This window comes from Emiliania huxleyi (genome assembly GCF_000372725.1).
Source record: "Emiliania huxleyi CCMP1516 unplaced genomic scaffold EMIHUscaffold_52, whole genome shotgun sequence".
Lineage (NCBI taxonomy): Eukaryota > Haptophyta > Isochrysidales > Noelaerhabdaceae > Emiliania > Emiliania huxleyi.
The window spans coordinates 613,647-636,645 of record NW_005198091.1 but is presented as its reverse complement, the minus strand read 5'-3'; the positions used below and the strand labels follow the sequence as shown (position 1 = coordinate 636,645).

Sequence of the window (22,999 nt, the reverse complement as noted above, 5' to 3'; positions counted from 1 at the left end):
CTTTCTTTCGGGTATGGAGTCCGTGAGTGCGGGTAGCGTGCAGGCAATCACGGGCGCTATTTTGTCGTACTCCTCTTCGGCGAGCGCTCCAAATCTAGACCCTTTCGCCTTTAAGGAGGCTGCCCTCGCTCGTCTCAGGAATGTGGCGGTGTCTTTTGAGTCCGGCGCCTCCCGTTCAACTCTTGCTGTCGCCCTCGCTGTGTGTTTGTCGAGCTTCCGCATGAAGTGACGCGCCTCTTCCTTATTTCCAGCGCAGCTGCCGCTCAGTATGTGCGCCAACGACGCCTGTGGTGGCTCACTGTCTTCTTGTTTCCAGTCGTCCCAGTCTGTCAGTTCCCCGCGTCTCCTCCTTGCCTCGCGCGCCTCTTTTGTGGCCTCATCCCTAGCCGCCTTGCACGCTCTGCATCCCCAGAACGCACTTCTCGTGGCGGGGCCCCTCATTCCCCGTTTCTTTTCCCCCTCTAGAATACGCCTGTGGTGTGCCCCATGTGGCACCCCGACCTGTTCTGAGACGTCGCTGCCGCGTGCCGTTCCGGCTGTTTCTTCTAAAAATGCGAATTTTATGGGTATCTTCCGCGGGATTTGCATTCACTAGGCATGCTCTTCGCCGTCGTGTTCTCCTCCTCCGCCTCCGTCGGCTACACACTCTCCGCGGCCGGCGCCGCGCCGCGTCCTGCGCTGCAGCCCGCCGGCGCGGCCCCAGCTGCTGCCTTCTCCGGCCTGCGCCTTGCCGCGGCGCGCGTGCGGATGTCGGACGAGATGAGCGAGGAGGAGTTTCTCGCGATGCAGGACGCAGAGGAGCTGGTGGACGCAGAGGGGAACGTCGTGACGCAGACGCAGGAGCTGTCGGAGGGCGCGAAGCGGGTCGTGCGTGGCATGCGCTCCGAGACGGGTGTCGAGTTTGCGCCGTGGATGAAAGTGGACGCCGAGGCGATTGCCCGCGCGGACCGCGAGCGCAAGGAGCGCAAGGCGCGGCAGGCGGCGCAGGCGAAGCAGCTCGACCCGTACGCGATGGACCCGCAGGCGGCGGAGCTCGGCGCTGGCGCGCGGCCTCCTCCCCCTCCAGACGCCTCCCTCGCCGCGCCGCCTCACGCCCGGCCCGCCTCTGCCGCCAGGCGGCGGCCTCAAGTCAAAGATCCTGTCCGAGGACGAGGTGGAGCTGAAGTGGTCCACCGGCAACGAGGAGGGCAACGCCGGCTTCATCGTGCAGCGGCGACAGGGAGGTGCCCTCCTCCCGGGCTCCTCCTCGGCAGCCTGCCCCCGCCGCGTGCCGCCCCAGCCCCGCCTCTGCTCCGCAGGCACCGATGCCTTCGCCGACCTCGAGTCGTTCGAGAGCTTCGCGCCGCTCAGGACCAAGGGCCCCGGCGGAGGCGACTACACCTTCATCGACGACACCTGCTCGCCCGGGACGTGGGTCTACCGCATCCTCGACTGCGACTCGACGGGCACTCGCTCCGCCGTCTGCCAAAAGCTGGTCGAGATCGACGCGCAGAGTGAGCAGACCTTCACCCTCATCGTCGGCGGCGTCATCGCGGCCCTCGCGCTCGCCCTCGTCGCCGCCGGCATCTCCGCCGATCCGATCCAGACCACCGCCGGCGGCCGCGCGGGCTTCTAGAGTGACTGGCGGCTGTGCATGCGCCCCTGCCCGCTCCCCACCTCCTGTTCGTAGCGCGCAGAGGCGGGGGCGGGCGGGCCTGGAGTCTGTGTCTTGTGTCGGGTCCTGGACAGCTCGGGCTCGATCGCCAACGGGCTGGAGGGGAGTCGAGCGTCTGACGCTCTCTGCTGGCCGGCGCGGTTCTCGCGACCGCTCTGAGCCCTCACTGCGTCAGCCAAATCCGCGCCTGGATCTCGAGTCTCCCCTCTCTCTCTGCACTGTAAGAGGTGCGCCTTTATCTCTATTGCATGTGCCGTTAACATGACCAGTCCACACGCAAGAGCGTATAGCCGGGCCAGACCAATCGTTACATTTGTCATTTCGACTTTCAAGAGCACAGCTCAGGCACGCAGCTCGCTGCGCTCTCTCCCCGCTCGGTCCACTCCAGGGACCAGGCTGCCACGTGCCAGAACCCAGCTGACAGCTTTGAGGTTGAGCCCAAGTACTTTAGTTTGTGCTAGTGAACTGAGGAGAAGCGGGTCGAGCCTCGGCGCAGAGGGCAGCGCCTAGCGGGCGGGAACCCTTACCCCGCGCCCGCCGCTGCCCGCCGCAAGTAGAGGACCCGCAAGTGCGCGCGGCGGGGACCTCCGAGCGGAGCGAGGCTCATGACACAGCTCCCGACGAGCGTCGGCTCCTGCTCAGACAGACGCCAACCTGTCAGTTCTCGAGCGAAGGGAGGCGGCGCTGCCCGCCGGTCCGGCAGCGACGCACGAAGCAGTCGCCCCAGCGCGCAGGACAGCACACCCTGGAGGGACCCTGACAGTCCCACTCGGACTCGCCCAGCCCCACCGCCCACACGACCGGCACCGTTCCGCGCACTGGCCAGAGCCGACCGCCCCCGCGCTCCGCGTCTCCGGCTCCATGAACCATGTCCATCGAAATGCACACGTAATCTCAACCCCAGTATCTCACAATCAATACACGACGAAAAGGCTCTCGGGCCCAGAAACGCAGGGGGGGAGAACACACGACAGCCGCCCGCTTCCTCCCAGGGCGAGCGCGACACACACCGTGTACGGAACAAGAGCGCTCTCTCCCAGCAGCTCCCTACTCTCCCTCTCGAAGTCGAGGCCCACAGACGGTCGACCCGGTCCTCCAGCGGCTCACACGTACACGCGCTGTCCTCTCTCTTCAAGTTGCGCTCGCGCTCTCTCTGCGTCCAGCCGTCCAGCCGGTCACGCCTCCGCTCCTCCCCTCGGCTCCACCGTGATCGGAGCGCCGTAGCACACCGCCGCGGCCCCTGTGAGGTAGCGGAGCCGACACGCACGGCGCGCGCTCGCCACGGCGGTGAGGAGGCATCCGCCCCGCTCGAAGCTGTCCATGAGCGCGCGGCAGAAGCGGTCGCTCTCGCCGTCGGTCACGTCCCACAGGTTGGCGACGACGGCGGGCGAGCGCGCGTTCAAGCAGCTGAGCGCCATGCCCGAGGGCGCCAGCCCGCCGACCCGCTTGAGCGCCCCGGAGCTGCAGCCCATCAGGACGGACACCGAGCAGCGAGGGAGCCGGTGCAGGCTGTCGGCAGAGATGAAGCGGCTGCCGTCGCCGTGGCCGCAATACACGAAGAGGTCCTTCCGCTCGAGCGCCGAGCGGAGCGCCTCCTCCGCGGGTGGCTCACCCACCACGCCCTCCCACGGCGGCCTCGCGAACCGCTCCTCAAACGCCGCCTGCGTCCGCTGCAGGTCGCCGCTCGGGTTGAGGAGGTAGTACGCGTCCGAGGAGGCGACGCTCCCGCCCCGGGCGTCCGCCGCCGCCACGCAACGGTCGACGTACGCGGCGCACGGCAGCCGCGCCACAGGCTGCTCGACGAGCGACGGGATGCACTCCCACGGCAGCGAAGCGAGCGACTCGTCGACCACCAAAACGAGCGGCGAACGAAGCACGCCCTCGCCCGCGGCATCGCCCTCGCCCGCGGCATCGCCCGCGGCCCCCGTCGCCGCGGGCGGGCTGCCGCGGGGCGCGCCGAGGCTCTGCCACCGCTTCCGCAGCGACTGTACCGCCGCGCGGAGCGCCGCGGCAGCCACCGGCTTGCCGCCCTTCCGGACGAGCCCGAGGAGGGCGCGGTGCAGCCGCTCGTCCGTGAGCCACGGAGACGCCTCGGCGGCGGCGCGGAGCAGCGCCTCGTCGCACTGCCAGCCCAGCCGGCCGGCCTGCTCGACGATGCTCTCGCCGAGCGCCTCCGCCGCAGACCGCGCCTCCGGGCAGGCCGGCAAGGCGAGCAGCAGCAGCGCCGCGGGGCCGAGCGCGTCCTCGAGCCGCGCGGTCAGCTCGCGCATCCGCGAGTCGAGCTGCTCGCGGCTCGACCAGTACAGCGACCGCTCGAGCCGCTCGCGCGCCGTAGCCTCCGCGTCCGCGTCCGCGTCCGCCTGCCGCCTCTCGGGCGGGGTGCTCGCCGCGAGGCGCACCACATAGCTGGGCGCGAGCGGGCCGAAGCGGTCCCGGCAGTCCTGCGCGGTCTTGCTGACGAGCGTGACACGGCTCCCGTCGCGCAGCTCGACGGTGCGGCGGTCGCGCTTCGGCCGGACCCCGTCGACGTACGTCCCGTTGGTGGAGAGGTCGGTGAGGGAGAGGGTGCCGCTCTCGCTCAGCGTCAGCTTGCAGTGCGAGGAGCTCACCTCGTCGAGGTCGATCCGCCCGCCGCCTTCCTGAGCCCGGCCGAGCACGACGGTGGGGCAATCCCGGCCAAGCACGATGGCGCCGCGCCCCTCCCCCTCGGGCACAAGCTCGGCTCGAGGCCACTGGGGCGGCCGCCTCGCCGTCCCCAGCCGAGGGAGCTCCGCCGCCGCCGCCGCCGCCGCCTGCCCGGCTGCGTCGCTCGACGCGGCGCGGCCGTCCTCGAGGATCTGGCGCAGCTCCGACTTGACGGCCTCGATGCCGCCCGCCGCGCCCGCCGCGCCAACCTCGGAGGTGTTGATCACCACGGCTGGCCGCCCGGTGCGCCAGCTGCCGAGCAGCAGGCCTCGCCCGCCCGGTGCGACTGCGAGAGCGCACGCGCTGTAGCCCGCAGGCGCAGCCCGCACCCACTCCTCGAAGCCGACGGGCCAGGGCAGCGACGGCACCGCGCAACCTCCCTCCTCGCCCAGCGGCGGTGCGGGCTCGAGCGACACTGCGTGCAGCGCGTCGGCGAGAGACGCCTCCGCCTCGTCCTCCGCTCCGTCCTCCGCCCCGCCCCCCGCCCCGCCCTCGGCCGGCTTGCTCGCCTGCCCGCCGCAACCTCGCGCGCGGCCGTCCAACAAGTGCAGCTGGCGCCGCAGCGCGACGCCACTCGAGCCGGCGAGCAAATCGGCGCCCGCCTGCGCGTGCGACCCGGTGCAGCACGCCGCCAATGCGACGCACACCCGCCGCATGAGCGCGGGAGGGGAGAGGGCGGCGCAGAGTCGCAGGGCGGACGACAGCTCGCACGACGCCGCGCGCAGATCCGCGCCCCCACTGTCGCCCCCACTGTCGCCCCGCGCGAGCAAGCGCAGCTCGGCCGAGACGAGCAATGCGCGCGCCAGCTCCACATCGCCCACGAGACTCGGCTGGCAAGGCATCACCGTCCCGCGCAGGCCGCGGCAGGACTCCACCGACTGGTCGACAAAGGCCCGGGCGCGGCCGAGGTCGCCGAGCGTGCACGCCGCCTCGCCCGCCCGCGTACAGAGCCCCGCCTCGAGCAAGAGAGCGACCCCAAGCGGGGGCACAGCCGCGCTGTCGGCCTGCCCCTCGGCGCCCTCCAGCACCGCCCCCAACTGCGAGGGCAGCGCGGCCAGCAGCCGCAGCCCCGCCTCGCACGCGTTGAGCGAAGCCTGCGCCGCCCCCGCCCCCTCCCGCGCGAGCAGCAGCTCGCCCTGCACCAGCTGGAGGCGCGCCTCGCCGAGCTCGGTCACCGCAGGAGGCCGCCCCCCCGCCGCCTCGAGAGCGCGCATGCCGCGCAGGAGCGCCTCGACCGACGATGCCGTCTCGGCCGCCTCCTCGAAGCGCATCCCGTCGCACTGCAGCCGCAGCTGCGCGAGCCGGCTCTCAAAGAGCAGCGCCGCCTGCCGCGACTGCGCCGACAGCGAGCAAGCGCTCGCCGCGTACTTGTGCGCATCGGCGTAGCTCCCCCGAGCGCGCCACATCTCGGCCAGCGCGAGCAACGCGCGGCAGGTTGAGCTCGCCGCGTCGCCGTCGTGCGCCGCGCTCCTCGGCTGCTTGGCCCGCAGCAGGGCCTGCTCTGCGTGGCGCGCGGCCAGCGGGAAGGCGCCGGAGGCGAGGAGGCTCCGCGAGAGAGCGCTCTGGCAGCGGCTGAGAAGGAGCGGGTCGCCCTTGCCGCGGCGATCCGCCTGCGCCGTCAGAGCGCGCTCCGCACGCGCCAGACTGGACCCGGCCCCGCGCAGGCTCGCAGCACCCGCCAGCTCCGCCTCGGCCGCCAGAGCGTCGCGCACGCACGGCGGCGCGCCGCTCTCCGACGAGAGCGCCGCATCGACGCTGGGCCACGGCGCGTGCATGTCTGCCAGCAGCGTCGCACACCACCGCCGAGCCGACGCCTCCTCAGGGGAGGAGCAAGCCGCCGCCGCGGCCACCGCGAGCCGTGCCATCCTCAGCGCGTCGAACGAGGCCATCAGCCGCCAGCAGAGACGGCTGCACCGCTCCAGGGCCGAGGCCGTCTCTCTGCTCGCCGGGAAGGAGCTCGCGCGCCCGCCCGGCGCCCCATACTCGGCGGCGAGGCGCTGCCAGCTCTGAGCGGCGCGGGCGCAGTGCTGCCTCGCTGCGTCGAGCGCTACAAAGTCGGGCTCCGCCGCGGCGGCAGGCTCGCCCGCGACCTCGCAAGCCGGCCCGCGCGCCGCCAAGTCGAGCGTCGTCCCGGCGAGGAGGAGGAAGAGGCGTGCCTGCAAGTCGAGCCCCTCGGCAGAGGTGGGAGGCGAGGCGGGAGGCGAGGCGAGAAGGCAGGCCCCCGCCGGCAGAGCGGATGCCGGGCTGGAGGCGGTGGGCGGCGCGTGTTGCTGCTGCAGCGCCTCGGTGAGCCGGTCGACGAGCTGCTGCTTCTTGCCGCTCGCCGAGAGCCCCCGCCGCTGCAGCTCCTCCTTGAGCTCCTTGACCTTGAGCTCCTTGACGTCGGCGAGGCGCAACCCAGCCTCGTCCGCACCCAGCCGGGAGGCCTCCCCGCTGCTCTCTCCGCGCGAGCCCTCCTTGCTGCTCTCTCCGCCGCCAGGCCCGCTCGAGGCGGCTGGCGACCCGAGCAGCGCCAAGCCCTCTCGCGCGTCCTCGCCAGCCCTCTCGAGCGCCGCGGACCGGGCCGCCAGCTCAGCCCCCCCCGCGGCCGCGTCTGCCGCCGCCGCCTCTTGCGCGAAGTGCGACGCGAAGAGGCGCGAGACCTCGGCCAGCCGCAGCAGGAGCTGGGCTCGGCCATGGGCGTCCTCCCCCGCCGGGAGCAGCTCCAGCAGCCTCCTCCCCGCCGCCTCGGCGTACCGGTGCAGGTAGCGCGCGGCGGCGGCCTCGCGCAGCCGGCCGAGCTGCTGCGCCGTCTCCTCGAGCTCGAGACGCACAACCAGCCGGCGGGCGGGCGGAGGGAGCGCCCACACGACGTGGTCGAGCTCCGCGCCGTCGTCGGAGAGCACGCCCTCGGACACGCCGCGGACGAGGCAGCTGACGTGCAGCGCGCACAAGTCGCGCACGCTCGGCCGGCTCGCTGCCGCGCCCGCTCCTCCTCCGCCCTCCGCTCCTCCGCCCTCCTCATCGAGTGCGGCGCAGCGGATCTGAATGGCAGCGAGCACGTGCCTCCTCGCCTCGAGTGGGGCGGGTGGCTTCGCCTGGAGCCCGCTGTGCGCCCCGATCTGATGCGCGCTGCAGAGGAGCGCCGCCTCCTCCGCCCCTCCGCCGGCCGCGCGCCGCAGCTGCTCGACGCAGCAGCCGGCCAGGCAAGCGGCGCGGCGGGGCTGCGAGGCGTTGAAGAGCTTGGCGGCCAGCTGCTGGCACGTCCGCGCCACCCACACGGCGGACACGGACGGGTCGGCCGCCGCCGCCGCCCCCGCTCGCGGCGCCGCCTCCGCACGCCCGCCACTCCGGCCCGCGCCGGCGCCGTGCAGGACGACGCAAGCCGCGCGCTGCAGCCTGCTGGCCACGCCGGCGACCCAGTCCCCAGAGAGGCAGTCCCCAGAGAGACAGTCCCCAGAGAGACAGTCCCCCGAGAGGCAGTCCCCCGAGAGGGAGCCGGCGTCCGCATCGCTCGCGCCGACCGCGCCGTCGTATGCAAAGCGCAGCTTCGCGGCGGCCACCAGCACCGCCGCCTGCTTCGGCCCGAGGCCGCTGAAGACGGCCGGCCGCGAGGCTGGCTTGGAGGCGGGCTTGGCCGCCGCCGCTGCCGCGCCGCCTCGCTCGAGCTCGACGCCGGCGTCGACGACGGCGGCGAAGCGGTCGAAGGCGGCGGCGAGCTCCCAGAGCAGCGGGCGCGGCAGCGGCAGCTGCGCCGGCTGCGCCGCGCCCCCCTCCGCGTCAAGGCGCCGCATCGGCAGCGGCCCCACGCGGCCGGCAAAGGCCTGGTACAACGCGTTTAGCCCGCTCGCGAGGGCCTGGCAGCGCTCGCGGTCGAGCGCGGCGGCGCCCGCGTGGCGGGCCGCCGCCTGGAGCTGCGAGAGCGCTGCCTCGGCCTGCTCCTTCTCCAGCGGCGGCGCGCTCCCCTCCCCCCTCGCGCCGAGCGGCGCCGCCCGGCCGAGCTGCCTGGCGGCCTCTGCGTACGCGGCAGCCTCGGGGCAAGAGAGCCTCCCGCCCGCAGCGCCGCTGGCCTCGGCACCGCGCAGCGCCGCCGCCGCTGTGTGCCACGCCTCCAGCCGGCGCGGCTCGGCGGCGCCCGCCTTGCGCAGCGCGGCCAGCGTCGCAGTCAGGGCAGGCAGCACCCGCTCCGCCGCATGCGTGGCCGCCTCGCTCTGACGCTTCGGCGCGTTCTCCCTGCGCTCGCTCAGGCCGTCGGCCGCACGCAGCCGCTCGAGCCAGCTCAGCGCGAGCGGCACGGCCCGGAGCATCCGCTGCGTTGGCGCCTCTTCCTCCTCGGCGGAGGGCTCTGCACGGCTCAGCAGCTCGAGCGCCCTCAGGTGCAGCCCGAGCGCACTCGCCGCAAGGACACACGCCTCGCTCCCCTCGCCGCCGAGCGGCGCGTGCGAATCTGGCGGTCCATCAGAGCACGCATCGGCGAGCGCCGGCGTCGCCTGCGCGCGCTTGGCTGCGGCGCTCTTGCTGGCGGCCTTGCGGAGCGCCGCGACCAGCTCGAGCGCGAGTGCGGCTGCCGGCCGCACCTCGCCGAGTGCCAGGCAGCGGGACGCGACGTTGTAGCAGAGCTTCTCCGGCGTGGGCGAAGGGAAGGCTCGCAGCGTCAGAATGAGCTGCGCCGCCTCGCGCGCGCAGGAGGCGAGCCGCAGGGTCTGCGCTGCGGGCGAGGCGGCGCCGCTTCGCACGTCCTTGGGAAGCGCCTCCAGCGCCCGCGTCGCAAATTGGGCGAGGAACTGGCCGTGCGCGAGGACAAGCTTGGAGCGCTCGCGCGCGAGCTTCTTCGGATCCAGCGAGCGGAGCGGTGCGACGCGAGCTTCGAAGTCGCCCGCGGTCAAACCCATTTTCGAAGCGAAGGACAAAAAGAATTGATATAGCGCGAGATCGCCCGAGATCGCGCGGCGCGGCCCGAGATCGCCCGAGATCGCGCGGCGCGGCCCGAGGCGAGGTGGGTGGGTGGGTTGGGAGCGAGGGGGCGGAAGTGTTCAGTGCGGTAGATGGCGAGCTCGAGGCGCGTGAGCCGGACCTGTGAGCCGGACCACCCCCTCTTGTTATCTGCGTTGTTGAGCCAGGACTCAACATACTCGGGCTTGCGAGTCCCAAACTGTCACTCCCCTTTCTCCCGGCCGGGGTGGGGCGCGCGCGGGGGCGGCGGGTGTGCGCGGGTGTGAGGGATGTCTGTGAGCCCGAGAGCGATATGCCATGTCCGCCTTGCGTTTGTTTTCGTAACATCGAAGGCTAAGCTCAAAAGAATTTTACAACGAAACTCCCTCGCAAAAAGAATTCGGCAACTCCTCTCACAGCAGACAGGCTCGACACAAAAAGAAACTAGCCGACAAAAAATGACATTCTTCCTGTGCAAACGAGATGACGCCGCCGTTGACACATTCAAAAAATCACCCCAGCATGTGCATGCAAAGTGAGACGCCATAAAAAAAGGGAAGGTCCGCCATGTGGTGGCACCCCGTTGTACGCTCCTGACATTGTGCATGCACATGTCATGTACATGTGCATGTGCATGCAGCGCGGGCGCCAACAACGCAGGGCGCCGTCGCCGCGCTCCTCGTAGACAACGGCAGCACGGACGATTGTGGAAGCAAGCGAGAGAGAGACGGAGAGACGGCCAGCCAATGCCAGGAGCGACACAAAGACACACACCAGGACAGTCACACAGACACCTCACACGACCTGGCTGAGGGCCCAACTTGAGAATCGTGCTTTTTGGGTGAGGTTGTTTCGTGTTAGGTTGGGTTGTTTGGGTGAGGTTGTTCCGAGTGAGGTTAGGTCGTCGGCGCGAAGGGTGAGGTCTCGACCGCCGCCGCTCACGCCAGCGGACGGCCACCAAGCACCATCGGTGTTTTTGGCTTCGCTACCGTCCAAAGCGTGCGCCATGCGCTCGCCGACATCGAGCGTCCGAGCTCGCCTGTCCGACGAGCGGCTTGCTGTGCGGACGCCTTCTTGTCGCTCTCTGTGCCAGCCCTCCAACGTGGTCTCCTGCAGGTGAGGGAAAGGCACAACCCAGCGAACGATGGGCTTGCCCATTCCGGAGTGGTTCGATCCCAAACCCGAGACGGTGACGAGAAGCGTTCCGGTGGTCTCAGGCCCAGTGAGGTAGTGCACCGGTCTAACTCGGATCCTGCTGAACAAGCTCCTCTTGTAGCTCGATCGGTCACACCGCCATCGCCGTCGGGGAATGGGGGGACGACACTGCCTCGGCAGCGTGCACCTCGATCCTGTACCGTGTTTGTTATGACCCCCCCCAATGAACACACCAGTGAGGGAGGGCGAGACGATCGAGGGGTCCCGTAGCACGCAGAATCGACCCTATCCAGTGCTCAAGTGCTCAATAGGAACGAGTGTATCGCTTTGACGGATCGACCGTGCTTGTTATCAAGACTGGTGTGACGTACACAGTGACACATCAGACGACACATATTCTCCCACCCGCCGGGACGCAAAACGCTCTCGACGAGAGCCATAAGAAGGCGTCCGCACAGCAAGCCGCTCGTCGGACAGGCGAGCTCGGACGCTCGATGTCGGCGAGCGCATGGCGCACGCCTTGGACGGTGGCGAAGCCAAAAACACCGATGGTGGCCGTCCGCTGGCGTGAGCGGCGGCGGTCGAGACCTCACCCTTCGCGCCGACGACCTAACCTCGCTCGGAACAACCTCACCCAAGCACAACCCAACCTAACACGAAACAGCCTCACAAAAAGCACGATTCTCAAGTTGGGCCCTCTGGCTGCAACACATCCCGAGTGACGGCCAGGCAGGAGTGAGCGTACGGCACTACGCGCCACTTTTAGGGTCCCCCGGTGGGCGCCTCCCCAGCGCTCAAGGCACCAAAGATCGCCACGAACCACACGATGGGGCGCGGCAGCGGGGTACCGTGTTTAGTAAATCTAAACCATCGCGATTTTTAAAAAGAAAGAAAGAAAGAAAAAAGATCACGGCAATACGAAAATGAACTCGACGCCACAGATTTTTCTCCCCGTTTGAGGCGCCGTCGTCTGGCTGGGCTTGACACGATATCGGTGTCGAAACACCGCTCTGACAGCGCTCACAGCTACTTCCTCGTTGACGTGCGGGGCACCAAACATGAAAGCGCTCTGGCGCTGCTTCGCGTCCACCTCAAAAAAGTGCCAACCTCGAACAGACGACGCGGTCACAGAGGCGATCACGGAGGCGGCGGAACCCTCCGACGCGCGCCTCCTCTCGGACGACGACGGAGACACGCGCCTCGCGATCACTCTGATGACTCGCAAGCCTCACCGCTTCGACTGGTGGCTGCGCTACCACAAATCCCTCGGAGTGTGCCACGTTTTTATCCATGTCGAGGACACGCCAGAGCTGCTCGAGCTTCTGGATTCGGACGAGTTTCGCGGCTTTGTGACGGTGACGAGCGGCGAAGACGCGTCGCCCGACAACTATTACACGCTGCAGCAGCGACAGGAGGCGCAGGTCCGCCGCTCCCTCAAGCTCTGCCGCGTTCAACGCATCCCCTGGCTCCTCCACATCGACGACGACGAGATCCTCCACCTCGACGTCCCCTTCTCCGCCATCGCGCACCACGCGCCCGAAGGCATATGCGCCGGCCCGCGATTCTCCCTCTGCCGCCCGCGGGTAGCACACCCACCACTCGTTCATGAATGAAATCGCTCCAGCCTGCAGATCTCCCATTCACACTCCCAAGGGGCTGTGCACACCCACACAAGCCTTCAAAGGCCACCGGCCCGCGGCGCAGGCGTCAGCTCGCTCGTCTTCATCAACCTTGAGGCGGTCCCGCACCGACTCGGCTCGCATTGCGCCTTCGAGGACATCACAACCTTCACCCTGCACAAGATGCTCGCCTACCGCAACGGCAAGGCGGCCGGTCGAACCTCGCTCGCCCGCTGGCAGGGGCCGCACCGCTTCAGCGGAGAGAGCCACATCGTGTCGGTGGAGGCGCGACACACCGCCCCTCCCATTCCCCTCGCCCCCGCCTCTCCCCCCTCCTTGTCGCTTCTCCGGCCATGCGGCAAGGCGCGCACCCGTCGGCTCTGGCGCTCCTCTGCACTGCAGGACGCGTGTGTCCTCCACTTCGAGTCATGCACCTACGAGGTCTGGCGCAACAAGTTCCTCAAGCACCGCCACACCGACGAGCTCGCGACGAGGGACATCCCCTTCGCGTTTTACCGCGACTCCATCTCCCTCTTCCAGTCCGACCCGACCGGAGGGCCGGCCGAGGTGCGCTGGGCAGCAGCAGCCTAGCGTCGCCGTCGAGCATGGTTGCTTCTCTATTTTTAAGGCTTCACTCTATGCACTAACTAGGCTCGCTGGGCGGACTTCTACTTGAAGCGCAAGGTGGCGCACTACCGCTCGCTGCACACGTGGCAGCGACGGCGGCTCAGGCTGGAGCCGGAGCCGCCGCAGATGATCGACGCCGCAGAGAGGAGAGAGCGCGAGAGGGCGCCGCCTGCGGCTGCGCCATGCGCGGACGAGCGCAGAGACGCACGCCATGATATTTCTTTGTGAAAACCCTGAGCGTTTTTACATGTGCCCCCAGTGAAGAAGAGAGAGCACACAAGGCCCCATAACTAGCACCAACCTTGACACTGCGAAGTTTGCTGCACGCGCGCATTGGCCATCGCCTGGCCCCGTTCCCCCGAAAAGTACTAAGTAGCGACATCCATGCACGGCGCAGGGCTGCGCGGCATACATGCGCGAGCTGAGCTCTGAGGCTGAGAGAGAGACCGTTGAGGTGCTGCAAGGGTGGAACGAGAGCAAAGGTCATACTCGCGAGGCGACTGGCCGTACCCCCGGCGTATCTGCCCGAGAGGGCGACACTGGCAGCTCTTGCGAAAACGAAGACGGGTTGTCCGGCGATAGCTCGGGCTCGGTTGATCCCGCAGATAGCCGAGACGTCGCGGTTTCCTGGAGCGATCTGGACTCTGACGGGTAATAAAAGTAGAAGCCAGTGACGACGACGCCGCACATGCCCCAGCCGACACAGCAGACGGAGAAGATGGCTAAGCTGAGCCCCCTGGCATCGTCCTCCTTCTCCTCGTCCGACTTGCAGTCGAAATTCTGGAGCTCTCCCACGTCGAAGACCTTCTCGGCGATGACCGCAACGGCAAATGGTGCCCACGCCGAGACGGACCCCTCCGCCAGCTGCGCGACGCCGTACGCGAGCGGGAAGGTGGCCTCGGGGAACACGTCCGACAGGATGGCGTTGTTGTTTGGCGCCGACCAGGAGATGAACATGCCCGCGAAGAGGCCGTAGAGGCCAAACATCCACCACGACTCCTCCCGCTGCGGAAAGACGAAGAACATTATGATCATCAGGAAGGGCCCGACGACCACGGAAAAGTGGCTCACCGCCGTGCGTGCGTACTTTTTGGACCAGGTCCGGTATAGCCGATCGCCTATGCAGCCTCCGATGCCGCCACCGATGGCTGCGCCGGCTGCGGGGCCAGCCGACACCAGGATGGCAAGGAAGGGGTTGATGTCGAGGAGCTGGAACCAGTAGAGTAGCAGGCTCATCGCGGGCCACGGGAAGGCGCCCGTCACGCCCTGGAGCACGATGAAGATCCACGTCTTTACCCCAAACATGGAGCGGACGAGGCCAAAGCTCAACCGCGTGTCCTCATCACGGAGACCGGGGAAGATCGCCTTCAGCCTCTCCTGGCCGAGCCTCGTGCGTAGCTTCTCGTCTTTCGTGGGGTCCACCACGAAGTAGAGCACGAGCACGGCACATGGGACCATGAAGGCGCCGAGGACGAAGAAGGGGACAGACCACTTTGGCAGTGCGCCGTCGCACCTGCCATCGTCTGCAACGTCTACGGAAGTGACGTTGTGCCCATCCAGCCCGGGGCACAAGGTGGCGTTCTCGTCGCTCGACGTGCCCGTGTCGCACCCGTACCATCCCTCGGCACCGCCAATGTACGAGGAGGCGCCAAAGATGACGCCTGCCAGCCCGCCGATCCCGGCTGAAACCTCAAGGAAGCCGTAGTACTTGCCGCGCTCGGCGAGGCGGTAGTACTTTGGGATGAGCGCGCGGTTCAGGCATTGGCAAGGAGAGAGACAGATGCCCTTGAGGATCTGCAGTGCGGCGAAGCAGCCGTACGAGTCCGTCAGATAGACGAGGCCAGTTAGGAGGTTGAGAGCCGCGCCGGCAAAGAGAGCGCCGGCGAGCAGCCTGCGAATCGAAACGTAGCAGGCAGCGACCCCCCACAACGGGCAGCATAGGAAGCAGGTAAAGACCTGCAGGGTGAAGAGGAGCGACACCTGACTCAACTCCCAGCCCGTTGTGCTGATGATGCCATCGTACCTGGCACAGGAGGACACGCTCGCACTTATGAGTAAGAAAGAAGTGGGCGGGGGCGCGGCAAGCTCGAACAGCGGCGCACAATGCGTTGATTGTCAGCATGCCAGCCCAGAGAACGACCCCGCACAGGTTGAGAAGCAGATTTGCGACAAACACTGTCCGCTTCTCGCTGCGCGTCCGGTTGTCGGCGCACGCGGAGCGTGGAGGAGAAGAATGCTTGGGCCCGCTCGCCCGCTCGCCCGCGGGGGTGTTGCTGCAGTCGTACGAGTCATCGCTGAAGGCTGGAGCCTCGCTGCCCGACATTGAATCGCAGAAAAATGCTCCCACGGGCGAGTCGCACGACGGCTAGTGTGCGACGCCGGGAGAGCAGTTTCACCACCGGGTTTCGTGCGACAGAGGTACATAGCTCGAGCGCGTCGGAGAGGTGTTTCGAGGTTGTTAATTAACTCTCGACTTGTGCGTGATCTTGTCCGGTTCTGTCTTTGCATGTTGGCACAAAAAATCGGGAGTACGTAAGAGCCACATACACTAGGGAGAGAGAGGGCCTAGAGAGCGCGCCTCCGTCTCCCCTTCTCTCCCAGTCGCTAAAAGTACGTACACTAGAGAGAGAAAAACCCGATTTCGATATTCGCCGGCGATCCCGGTACGTCCGCGCGGGAGCCTCGCGCTTCCCCCTACGCATCGTCCGCGCCTGCTTGCGTCTGCGCTGACCAGAAACTCTCTGCGCATCGTCCGCGCGAGCTTGCATCGTCCGCGCGAGCTTGCGTCGTCTGCGCCCCCCCGCCCCCCCCACGCATCTCGGCAAAATTGATGGCCACTGTCGGCGACGGCATTGAAAACATGCCGCCGGCAATGAAGACTGGTCGCCGCTCAGGGACGCAAGCTCGGCCAGGCCCTGCGCCTGGCGCCCTGAGGGCCGCCTCAAGCGGGCGGGAAGACGACCTTAGCAGCGATGACGATTGGGGGGGTCTGCCATTTGAGAAGGCGAGACGCGAGGCGGGCGCGGCACGCAACTCTGCCTCAGACGACGAGTCCAGCGCGTCCTACCAGCACGGGCGTGCGTCGCCGGCAGGAAGCCAGAGCAGCTGTGGCTTGCCTTCGCTGCCGGACACGTTGCCCCTCGCTTCAGTGCTGGATGCCGAGGCGACCACAGCACTGCTCGTGACGTGGCAGTTTGCGCGTTGCTTTTGCCGTCGGCTGCAGCCTGACAGGGCCCTGGTCACGCCGACCCTCGAGCAGCTTCAGGACGGGCTCTGCTCGGGCGGCGAGAGTGGCCTCGTCGGTGAGCTGCACATCCACCTGCTGCGCCTCTTTCTCGAGCGGGAGGATAAGACGGCGCTCATCGACGACGACTCGGACGGCGAGTCGACGGAGGTGCACCGGGTACCCCGGCCCAGCACAGGCGTCCATGCGTGGCTCGCCCGCGACCTGGCTGCCTACCTCGACGCAGACCGGGTTGGCTGGCCCGAGGTGTTGCGGCTCGTGATTGCTCAGTGGAAGCTCAAGGAGGAGTCCAAGGGGTCGGCCGTGCACGACAAGGATTGGCTCGACCCGTCGCTGCTTGAGCTCGGCCGCCGGCTGCGCGTGGAAGAGTACTCGTCTATCGACGCCACGCTCAAGTGCCAGGCACTCGGGAACCTCTGCGAGCGGGCGCTCGAGGTGCTGGGATCCGAGATTGCAGAGGCGTGGGAGTCGCTGCAACAGGCGCGGCGCGGGGAGGCCAAGGCCGTGCGGGAGCTACAGCGGGAGCAGCAGCGTGCCTCTAAGGTGGCGTTGGCTGCTGCGCGCCAGCGCGCAGCCGATCTCGGGGGTGAGCTCTGCGCGGCTGAGGAGGATTTCACCCACACCGAGCGCGCATACTGGGCCGCCGCGGCAGTGCAGCACGAGAGCATGGTAGAGCTCAAAGAGGCGATGGATGCGGCGAGGGCCGTGAGGGATGCGGCTCGCGACGCCATCCGGCTTGCGAAGGAGGAGGTGAGGACGCTGCAGGCAGGGGGGGCGACGGCGGCGAGCGGAAGCGATGAGGGGGCAAGCAGGCGAGGCCGACGGATCTCATCCAAGGTTGAGGCTGCGGCGCAGGCCGAAGCTGACAGGGTGGCCGTACAGCGGGCAGAGTGGGCCGATATGACTCGCCTGACGCCTCTGGGACGCGACGCCGAGGGCTCCGTCTACTGGCTGCTCCCCGGGCCGTTGCCGCCTGTAGACGACCACCAAGGCGGCCAACCCTTGGGGCCGCTCTTGGCGGTCGAGCACCAGGGCGGTGGCTGGGGGCAGCTTGCTTCTCTCTCGTTGCTCAAGCTCGCGCTGGAGGCGCGCGACCTGCCGGGTGAAGCGAAGCTGCGGCGGCGGCTAGCCGAGGTGACGCTGCCCGAAGACGCGGACGACGATGGCAGCGGCGGGCCAACGGCTGGAGGCGGCCAGGCGAAGCTCGGTCGCACGGACTCGTGGGATGCGTCCCACGACTGGGTTGGGCTACGGGTGCGGAGGATCGTCAAGGGCGAAACCTTCAACGCCGTCGTGTCCGCTTGGCGGCCCGCCCGCGGCGACGGTAAGCCTGCGAGGTGGCGCTTGCGCTTTGACGATGGCGACGAGGAGGAGGTGGACGAGGAGGGGGTGGCCGAGGCCATCGAGGAGGCAGCTGAGGCGAGCCTCCGCGCCATGCGGCGGCGGCTGCTTGCGGTGGAGGCGACTCTTCTCAGCGGCAGTAGTGGCGCTGGCGAGGCCCGAAGCGGTCCATTGAGAGCCCCTACCGCCTCCAACGCTGCGAGCTGGGCCGAGGAGCGGCGATCCTGGCTGCTCGAGGTTGAGACGGCTGTCGATGTGGCGCAGTTGCGGGCGCTGCTGCTGCGGATGTACGACGCGGTGCAGACGCCAGTCAGTAGCGCCAGTGATGGAGGGGCGGCGGACGTGGAGTGGAGCGACGCGTGGCATCGCGAGCTCACTCAGGCGTGGCGGAGGCGCGTGCTCGCGAGCAGCACGCTCGCACAGCTCTCGCTCCGCTTCGCCGAGGCGCAGTGGAACCTGCACGCCCAGGGCGGCGTGGTGCCTGGGGCCAGGCTCGAGGTGCACTGCGAGGCCTCGCACGCGAAGAAGGCGGAGGAGGGGTCGGTGTGGCGCCTCGCTCACGTCGTCGCCGTCTTCGTCGACGGGTCCTTCCGGGCCCTCTGGGATGAGAGCGGGCGCTACCAGACCCGCGACTTCGCAGCGGCGCCATCTCGCGTGGGGCGCAAGGAGCGTGGTGTCGTGTGGCGCTTCCTCGAGGACGCCTTGCCGGCGAAGCGCCGAAGCTCCTCCGAGGAGGCAAAGTCGGCAGAGGCTGCGCCGCCGCGGGTCAAAAGAGGTCGCAGTGCCGGCCTCGAGGAGGCGAAGCAGTCGGCAACCGCGCCACCGCGGGTGAAGAGGGGGCGCAGCTTCGATGTGTAGAGAGACGAGTTCTGCGCGTCCTGAATGGAACCAGCCGCCCTCGCGCGCGCGCGCGCGCGCGCATCTCGCGCGCGGGGGGGCCGGGGGCGGCGAGACCGGAGTAAGTGTTCTGGCGTTGTGACTTGTGTGCCTCGTGCGTCCCCCGGGCCCCGGCCCGCCGGCGCCGCACACGAGTCACGACTCCCCCCCCTTTTCTCTTTTTTGATGTGACCACTTGTTGTATGCGATGTGTTGACACGTGTTTGCTAAATGAGCCAAAACGCAACACATTAGTGATGACTCATACCTTACTACATGCCACATGCACGCGATGCGAGCGCAGGAGCGCTCTGGCAGTGGCACACCCTCGCCTGAGGGTTTTGGTCTGCGCCGGGGTGCAGGGCGGCCCGCCGCCCGCGCACAGCTTACCGTACCAAGAAAGTGGGGGGCAGTGGCGCATGTATCGACGTGTGTCGGCGCTGCGGCGTGCCTGCTATGCTACGCGCCGGCGAATCTCCGTCGGCAGAGCGCGTGCCCCTCCTCGCGGTACTGCTCCTTGGTCACCACCGCAGAGTCGTACTCGGCCGCCGCCGCAAAGATGGAGCCTCCCCGCCACGCGGCGAGCGTCGGGTCTGAGGCGGCGGTGAAGCCGATGGGCAGGTCGCTCGGCACGAGGGCGCGCAGCTCGCGCTGCAGCCTCTCCTCAAAGTTCGGGAAGCGGCTGCTCCCGCCCGTGACGAGGATGTTTGCGTAGAGCGCCTCCCTCATGTCCGGAGGGCACGCCTCGGCCGCCTGCACGATGCACTCGGGCAGCCCCGCCTGCTCGAGCCCGATGTCGGACGGGTGGAAGAGCAGCTCGGGCACCGTGATCCGCTCGTTGGAGAGCGAGAGCGCCTGCTCCTCTGCGCGGTCCGCGGGCACCCGCCCCTTCTTCTGAGGCGGAGGCGCCCCCTCCTCCCGCGCGCCGCCGCCCGCTGCCGCCGGCGCCGCCGCCGGCTCTGCCGGCGCGTTCGGGTCTCGGATGGTGCCTATCGGAGGTTAGCTTGCTCTTGTCGTGGGCGAGTCGCGGACGTGTCCGGCGGGGTCTGGGTCTTGGGTGTGCCCCGCATCGAGTTGACATAGTCGGGCATGACAAACTCGCGCCGGATGGTGTTCTTCTTGCCGCGGAAGCGCGTGAGGGCGAGGTCGGCGTCGAAGTCGAGCGAGACGTAGCAGAGCCGCTCCTGCGGCGCGGGAGGGGCGCGCTGGAGGGCCGCCTCGGGGAGGGCTGCTGCGGGGAGGGCTGCTGCGGGGAGGGCTGCTGCGGGGTGGGGCTGCGCGCAGCTGGGCGGGGGGCGGTGGGGGCGGAAGCGGGGCCGGGGCGTGGGGCGGTGGGGGGGCGGAAGCGGGGCTGGGGGCGGGGGTCGCCTTGACGTCGTTGATGAGGTGCGTCTCCTCCATCACCTGCGCCACGGGGAGAGGCGCGCGCGGCGGTCCGGGACGCGTGAGGGTGGGGTGCGAAGGCCCGGCCCGACTGGGGCGGTGGACTTCGGCACGTTGTACGCGCGGTACGAGATGACTTGCTTGAGGTGGTTGGTGAGCAGCTTGCCTCCGAGCCCGAGCCGCTTGATGCCGTAGTTGAGGGCGGCGGAGCCGAAGATCGGGACGACATGCGTCGCGGAGAAGCCCGCGTCGACGACGAGCGAGGCTGGCATTGGCGGTGCCGCGCTCGCTTCCGGCGCCTGCTGGCAGGGGCGGGCATGGCTGGCAGAGGAGGGCCGTGGTGACGTGTCTCGGAAGTGTCTCTCGTGTGGCGTCTGGCTGCCTGCTGCTTCGCTTGCTGGGCGGCGATCGAGAGGGCGGCGAGGGCAGGCGCAGGGCGGGTGCAGTAGGAGTGGAAGCCAAAGTGCTCAAACACCATCTCGTCGAGCGTGTCCTGCAAGGCGGCGGCGCAGGACGATGGCGGCGAGGTGAGATGTGTACGAGCGGAGAGCGGGCGACGCGGCAGCCACTCTCTGGCTCGCCTGTATGGAGGTCGGGCACATTGGGATCTCGCTCAGCAGCAGCGAGCAGTCGGCCGGGTTGACGGCGAGCACCTGACGCAAGCGGGCGGCGAGTGAGGCGATCCGGCAACGAGTGGCCGACAGGAGGGCGAGCCACGCACGTCAGCGCCGAGCGCGCGAGACCATACCTCGGCCTGCGTGTCCCAGTTGACGAGGCACCCGCGCTCGAGCGAGAGCCGGTACTGCAGCGACGAGTAGTCAGGGCATGCCTCGTACTGGTCGCCCACGTACACCTTGCCCGTTGGCCCCTTTGTCTTGACGACGCCGTTGAGCAGACACCGCTCCGGATCCGACTGGCCGGCAAAGCCCACCTTGCAGGTGTGGCCGCCGTTGTCGATCACCACGCGCTTAAGGTGAGAAGGCAGGTTCGTCGGCGGGTTGGCTGTCATGGAGTGCAGTGTGCCGCACTGGGTGGAGCACGTGAGAAAAAGAATTTTACAACAAAACTCCCTCGCACGACACTGGGCACAGGACTGGGCACGGGACTGGCTCGCACTGGCACTAACACAGGTACACCGAGAAAAAGAATGTATGTTCTTTATATGACAGGAGAAAAGACGAGCACTTGTTGTGTGTTGTGTGTTGTGGTGGTGTGCGGTGTGCGGTGTGTGTGTGTGTTGTGCGTTGTGTGTCGCAAAAGAATGTTGAACGGCATTGAGAATTCCTTGTTGAACACACCCTTGTTGTGATCGTGAGTATTTGTTGATACGAAACCACGATTCGCATCGTCCACACCACACCTGCGCTAAAAATCCCGAATACCACGTTCGGGTTCATCGCAAACCCTGTCAGCAGTTCACCTACGGGTATGTTCGTAAGAGCTACATACACTGAAAATCTCTCTCTCTCTCTCACCTGCGACCTGGCTCCAACGTGGACACGCCCATAATACAGATAGGCATAGCTTGGGGACACTACAGCGTACTAGGTTGTCACGCATGGCATCACCATCAGATCACGATACACGAACCATCAGACGCTAAGATCAGAAGTTTTATTTATCTCTGGGCCTAGCTCTGGGCCCCGAACGAAAGGCATCTCTCACACACACTTCGAGCACTTGGAGTGCAGATGATACAGAAGTTCTTTTCCTCTTTCCCTCTGCTAGTGCCAGTGCCGCCAGCCAGTCCCGTGCCCAGTCAGTGTTGAGCTAGAGAGAGCTAGGCACGCCGCCTCCCTCCGCAAGCTGCGCTGGCTCTTCGAGCGGACGAACGTCTCGTCGGACAAGCGCGCCGAGTGCTCGCCGCGCCACGTCGCGCACTCGCAGTGGTGCTCCTCGAGCCCCGAGTGCAGCCTGCGCCGCGTCTTCCTAGGCTAGGTTAGGTTAGGAAGGTGAAGAACAGTAATCATAATTTTAGAAAGGAATTTCACAACAAACTCCTTCGCTTTCACCTTCACAAAAGCCTAGAAAAAGAATTTTCCTAGAAAAAGAAATCCAAGGACACGGCGCCTAGGCGCGCCGCCGCTTCTCCATCTGCTGCCGCTCTCCCCACGGGTTTACGCCGCTAAAATGGCGGGTCGATCCTACTGGTCGTGGCGCTTCTGGATGTTCATGCGGCGCCAACGAGCGTACTTTGAGCCGATGGCCATCCTCGAGGCGTCTGTCTCCATTTTGTCGGGCGTGCTGCTGTGGATCGGCTTCTGGGACGCCACATCGTGCGCTGCCGCCCCGTGGCCCTCGGCTGCTGCCGCGCGCGGCGCTTGCTGATCGTCTCGTGCGGACTCCAGGTACATCATCGCCTTCATGCACGCCGACCACTGGGCGGCGCGGGTGCTGCTCATCCTGGGCGGCGTGGTTGGCCTCTTCCTCTCTCGCACGCTGTATGACAAGCAGATGCTGCAGGCGATCCGCGCCGCGCGGCCCGACTCCGCCGCCCTCCAGTCCTTCCCCTCTCGCGCAAGCGGCCAGCCGATGCTCGGCGCCGGCCTGGCCATGGAGAGGGTCCGGCCGGCTGCAGAGCTGGTCGCGCGGCTGGAGACGCCGGCGGAGGGGTTTGGGATACCGGTGGAGGGGTCCGGGCAGCCCGGACCGAGCTCCACCGGGAGCGAGGGTGAGATCGGACGCATCGTCTTCGTCTCGCCGAGTGACAGTCCTCAGAGCGAGGCGGGGCAGCCGTTGAGCGGGCAGCCACTGCCGCTGAGAGGAGCAGCAAAGGCGGCCGCTCCCGTTTACGCTGCTGCTGCCCCTCCCCACATCATTCCCGAGGGGGCCGCCGGCTCCGGTGCTGGCGGTGCGCGCCCCGCTTCGAGCGATGCCTCTCCGCCCGCCTCGCCCGCCGCCTCGCCGCCGCCCTCGCCGCCGCCGGCTGTCGTGACCGCACGCGCAGGCCCGCAAGCGGATCGGCCGGCCCACTCGGTGCCGCAGCTCCGGACCGCCGCGCAGCCAAAGGCACACGCGCCGCCGGCGGGAGTACCGCCCTCCGCCCGCCAGTACTTCCGCGCGCCAAGATTCGAGCTGTCCAAGTTTTGCCGCAGCCTGGGCGCCATCTTATGCGGCCTGGCGGTGTGGGTGGGCCTGTGGGACCTCATCGACTACGACATCATCCCCGCCCTCTTTGATGCCTGCCACGACGACCGTCTGCCGTCGCTCGGCTGCTTGCTCGTGAAGCTGGTGCTCGGGATTCTCGGCGCCGGCGGCCTCTTCGCCACCCGCTCCCTGTACGGCGACACACAAGTGAAGTCCGCCCAGTTTTCGCGATTCGAGTGACTCTACTCGCTCGTACGTGTACGTGTGTTAGCAGCGAAGGTGTCCCCAGGTCTCCGTGTATGTGTAATGTGATACTTTTTTCGCTCGGTCGCCTCGCGAAACTCTGTGACACCCGGCCCCGCGCCCCACACCCCCAGATCTAGCCAGTCCGCAGTCGCGCGGCGCTGCGTGGCCTGT

The 22,999-nt window shown here is 67.9% G+C and overlaps 6 protein-coding genes across 6 annotated transcripts; 3 read left to right on the top strand and 3 right to left on the bottom strand.

Moving 5' to 3' along the window:
* Window positions 1-596: 596 nt before the first annotated feature.
* On the top strand, window positions 597-1,929 carry EMIHUDRAFT_437070 (hypothetical protein; the record flags this gene model as incomplete). The annotated part of the gene is made up of 1 exon (XM_005766281.1): window positions 597-1,929. A coding segment is annotated over one exon (901 nt), but the record flags the coding sequence as incomplete, so codon positions are not given.
* Window positions 1,930-2,526: 597 nt separating this feature from the next.
* On the bottom strand, window positions 2,527-9,210 carry EMIHUDRAFT_451944 (hypothetical protein; the record flags this gene model as incomplete). Its single annotated transcript, XM_005766280.1, has 7 exons — window positions 2,527-3,495; window positions 3,646-4,359; window positions 4,567-4,754; window positions 4,863-6,247; window positions 6,323-7,572; window positions 7,738-7,964; window positions 8,397-9,210. 7 exons carry the CDS (start codon window positions 9,208-9,210, stop codon window positions 2,830-2,832), a joined length of 5,244 nt encoding a protein of 1,747 aa, XP_005766337.1. The 3' UTR covers window positions 2,527-2,829.
* A 3,924-nt stretch (window positions 9,211-13,134) lies between these two features.
* MFS (major facilitator superfamily protein) lies at window positions 13,135-14,974 on the bottom strand (the record flags this gene model as incomplete). Its single annotated transcript, XM_005766279.1, has 2 exons — window positions 13,135-14,674; window positions 14,754-14,974. The coding sequence occupies 2 exons, from the start codon at window positions 14,972-14,974 to the stop codon at window positions 13,135-13,137; spliced, it is 1,761 nt and encodes a 586-aa protein (XP_005766336.1).
* Window positions 14,975-15,481: 507 nt separating this feature from the next.
* Window positions 15,482-18,094, top strand: EMIHUDRAFT_212477 (hypothetical protein; the record flags this gene model as incomplete). Its single annotated transcript, XM_005766278.1, has 1 exon — window positions 15,482-18,094. One exon carries the CDS (start codon window positions 15,482-15,484, stop codon window positions 18,092-18,094), a length of 2,613 nt encoding a protein of 870 aa, XP_005766335.1.
* Window positions 18,095-18,571: 477 nt separating this feature from the next.
* EMIHUDRAFT_212476 (hypothetical protein) lies at window positions 18,572-20,504 on the bottom strand (the record flags this gene model as incomplete). Its single annotated transcript, XM_005766277.1, has 5 exons — window positions 18,572-19,006; window positions 19,192-19,296; window positions 19,588-19,794; window positions 20,065-20,148; window positions 20,217-20,504. The coding sequence occupies 5 exons, from the start codon at window positions 20,502-20,504 to the stop codon at window positions 18,572-18,574; spliced, it is 1,119 nt and encodes a 372-aa protein (XP_005766334.1).
* A 1,121-nt stretch (window positions 20,505-21,625) lies between these two features.
* On the top strand, window positions 21,626-22,822 carry EMIHUDRAFT_212474 (hypothetical protein; the record flags this gene model as incomplete). Its single annotated transcript, XM_005766276.1, has 4 exons — window positions 21,626-21,771; window positions 21,844-22,230; window positions 22,322-22,346; window positions 22,481-22,822. The coding sequence occupies 4 exons, from the start codon at window positions 21,626-21,628 to the stop codon at window positions 22,820-22,822; spliced, it is 900 nt and encodes a 299-aa protein (XP_005766333.1).
* Between the last annotated feature and the right edge of the window lie 177 nt (window positions 22,823-22,999).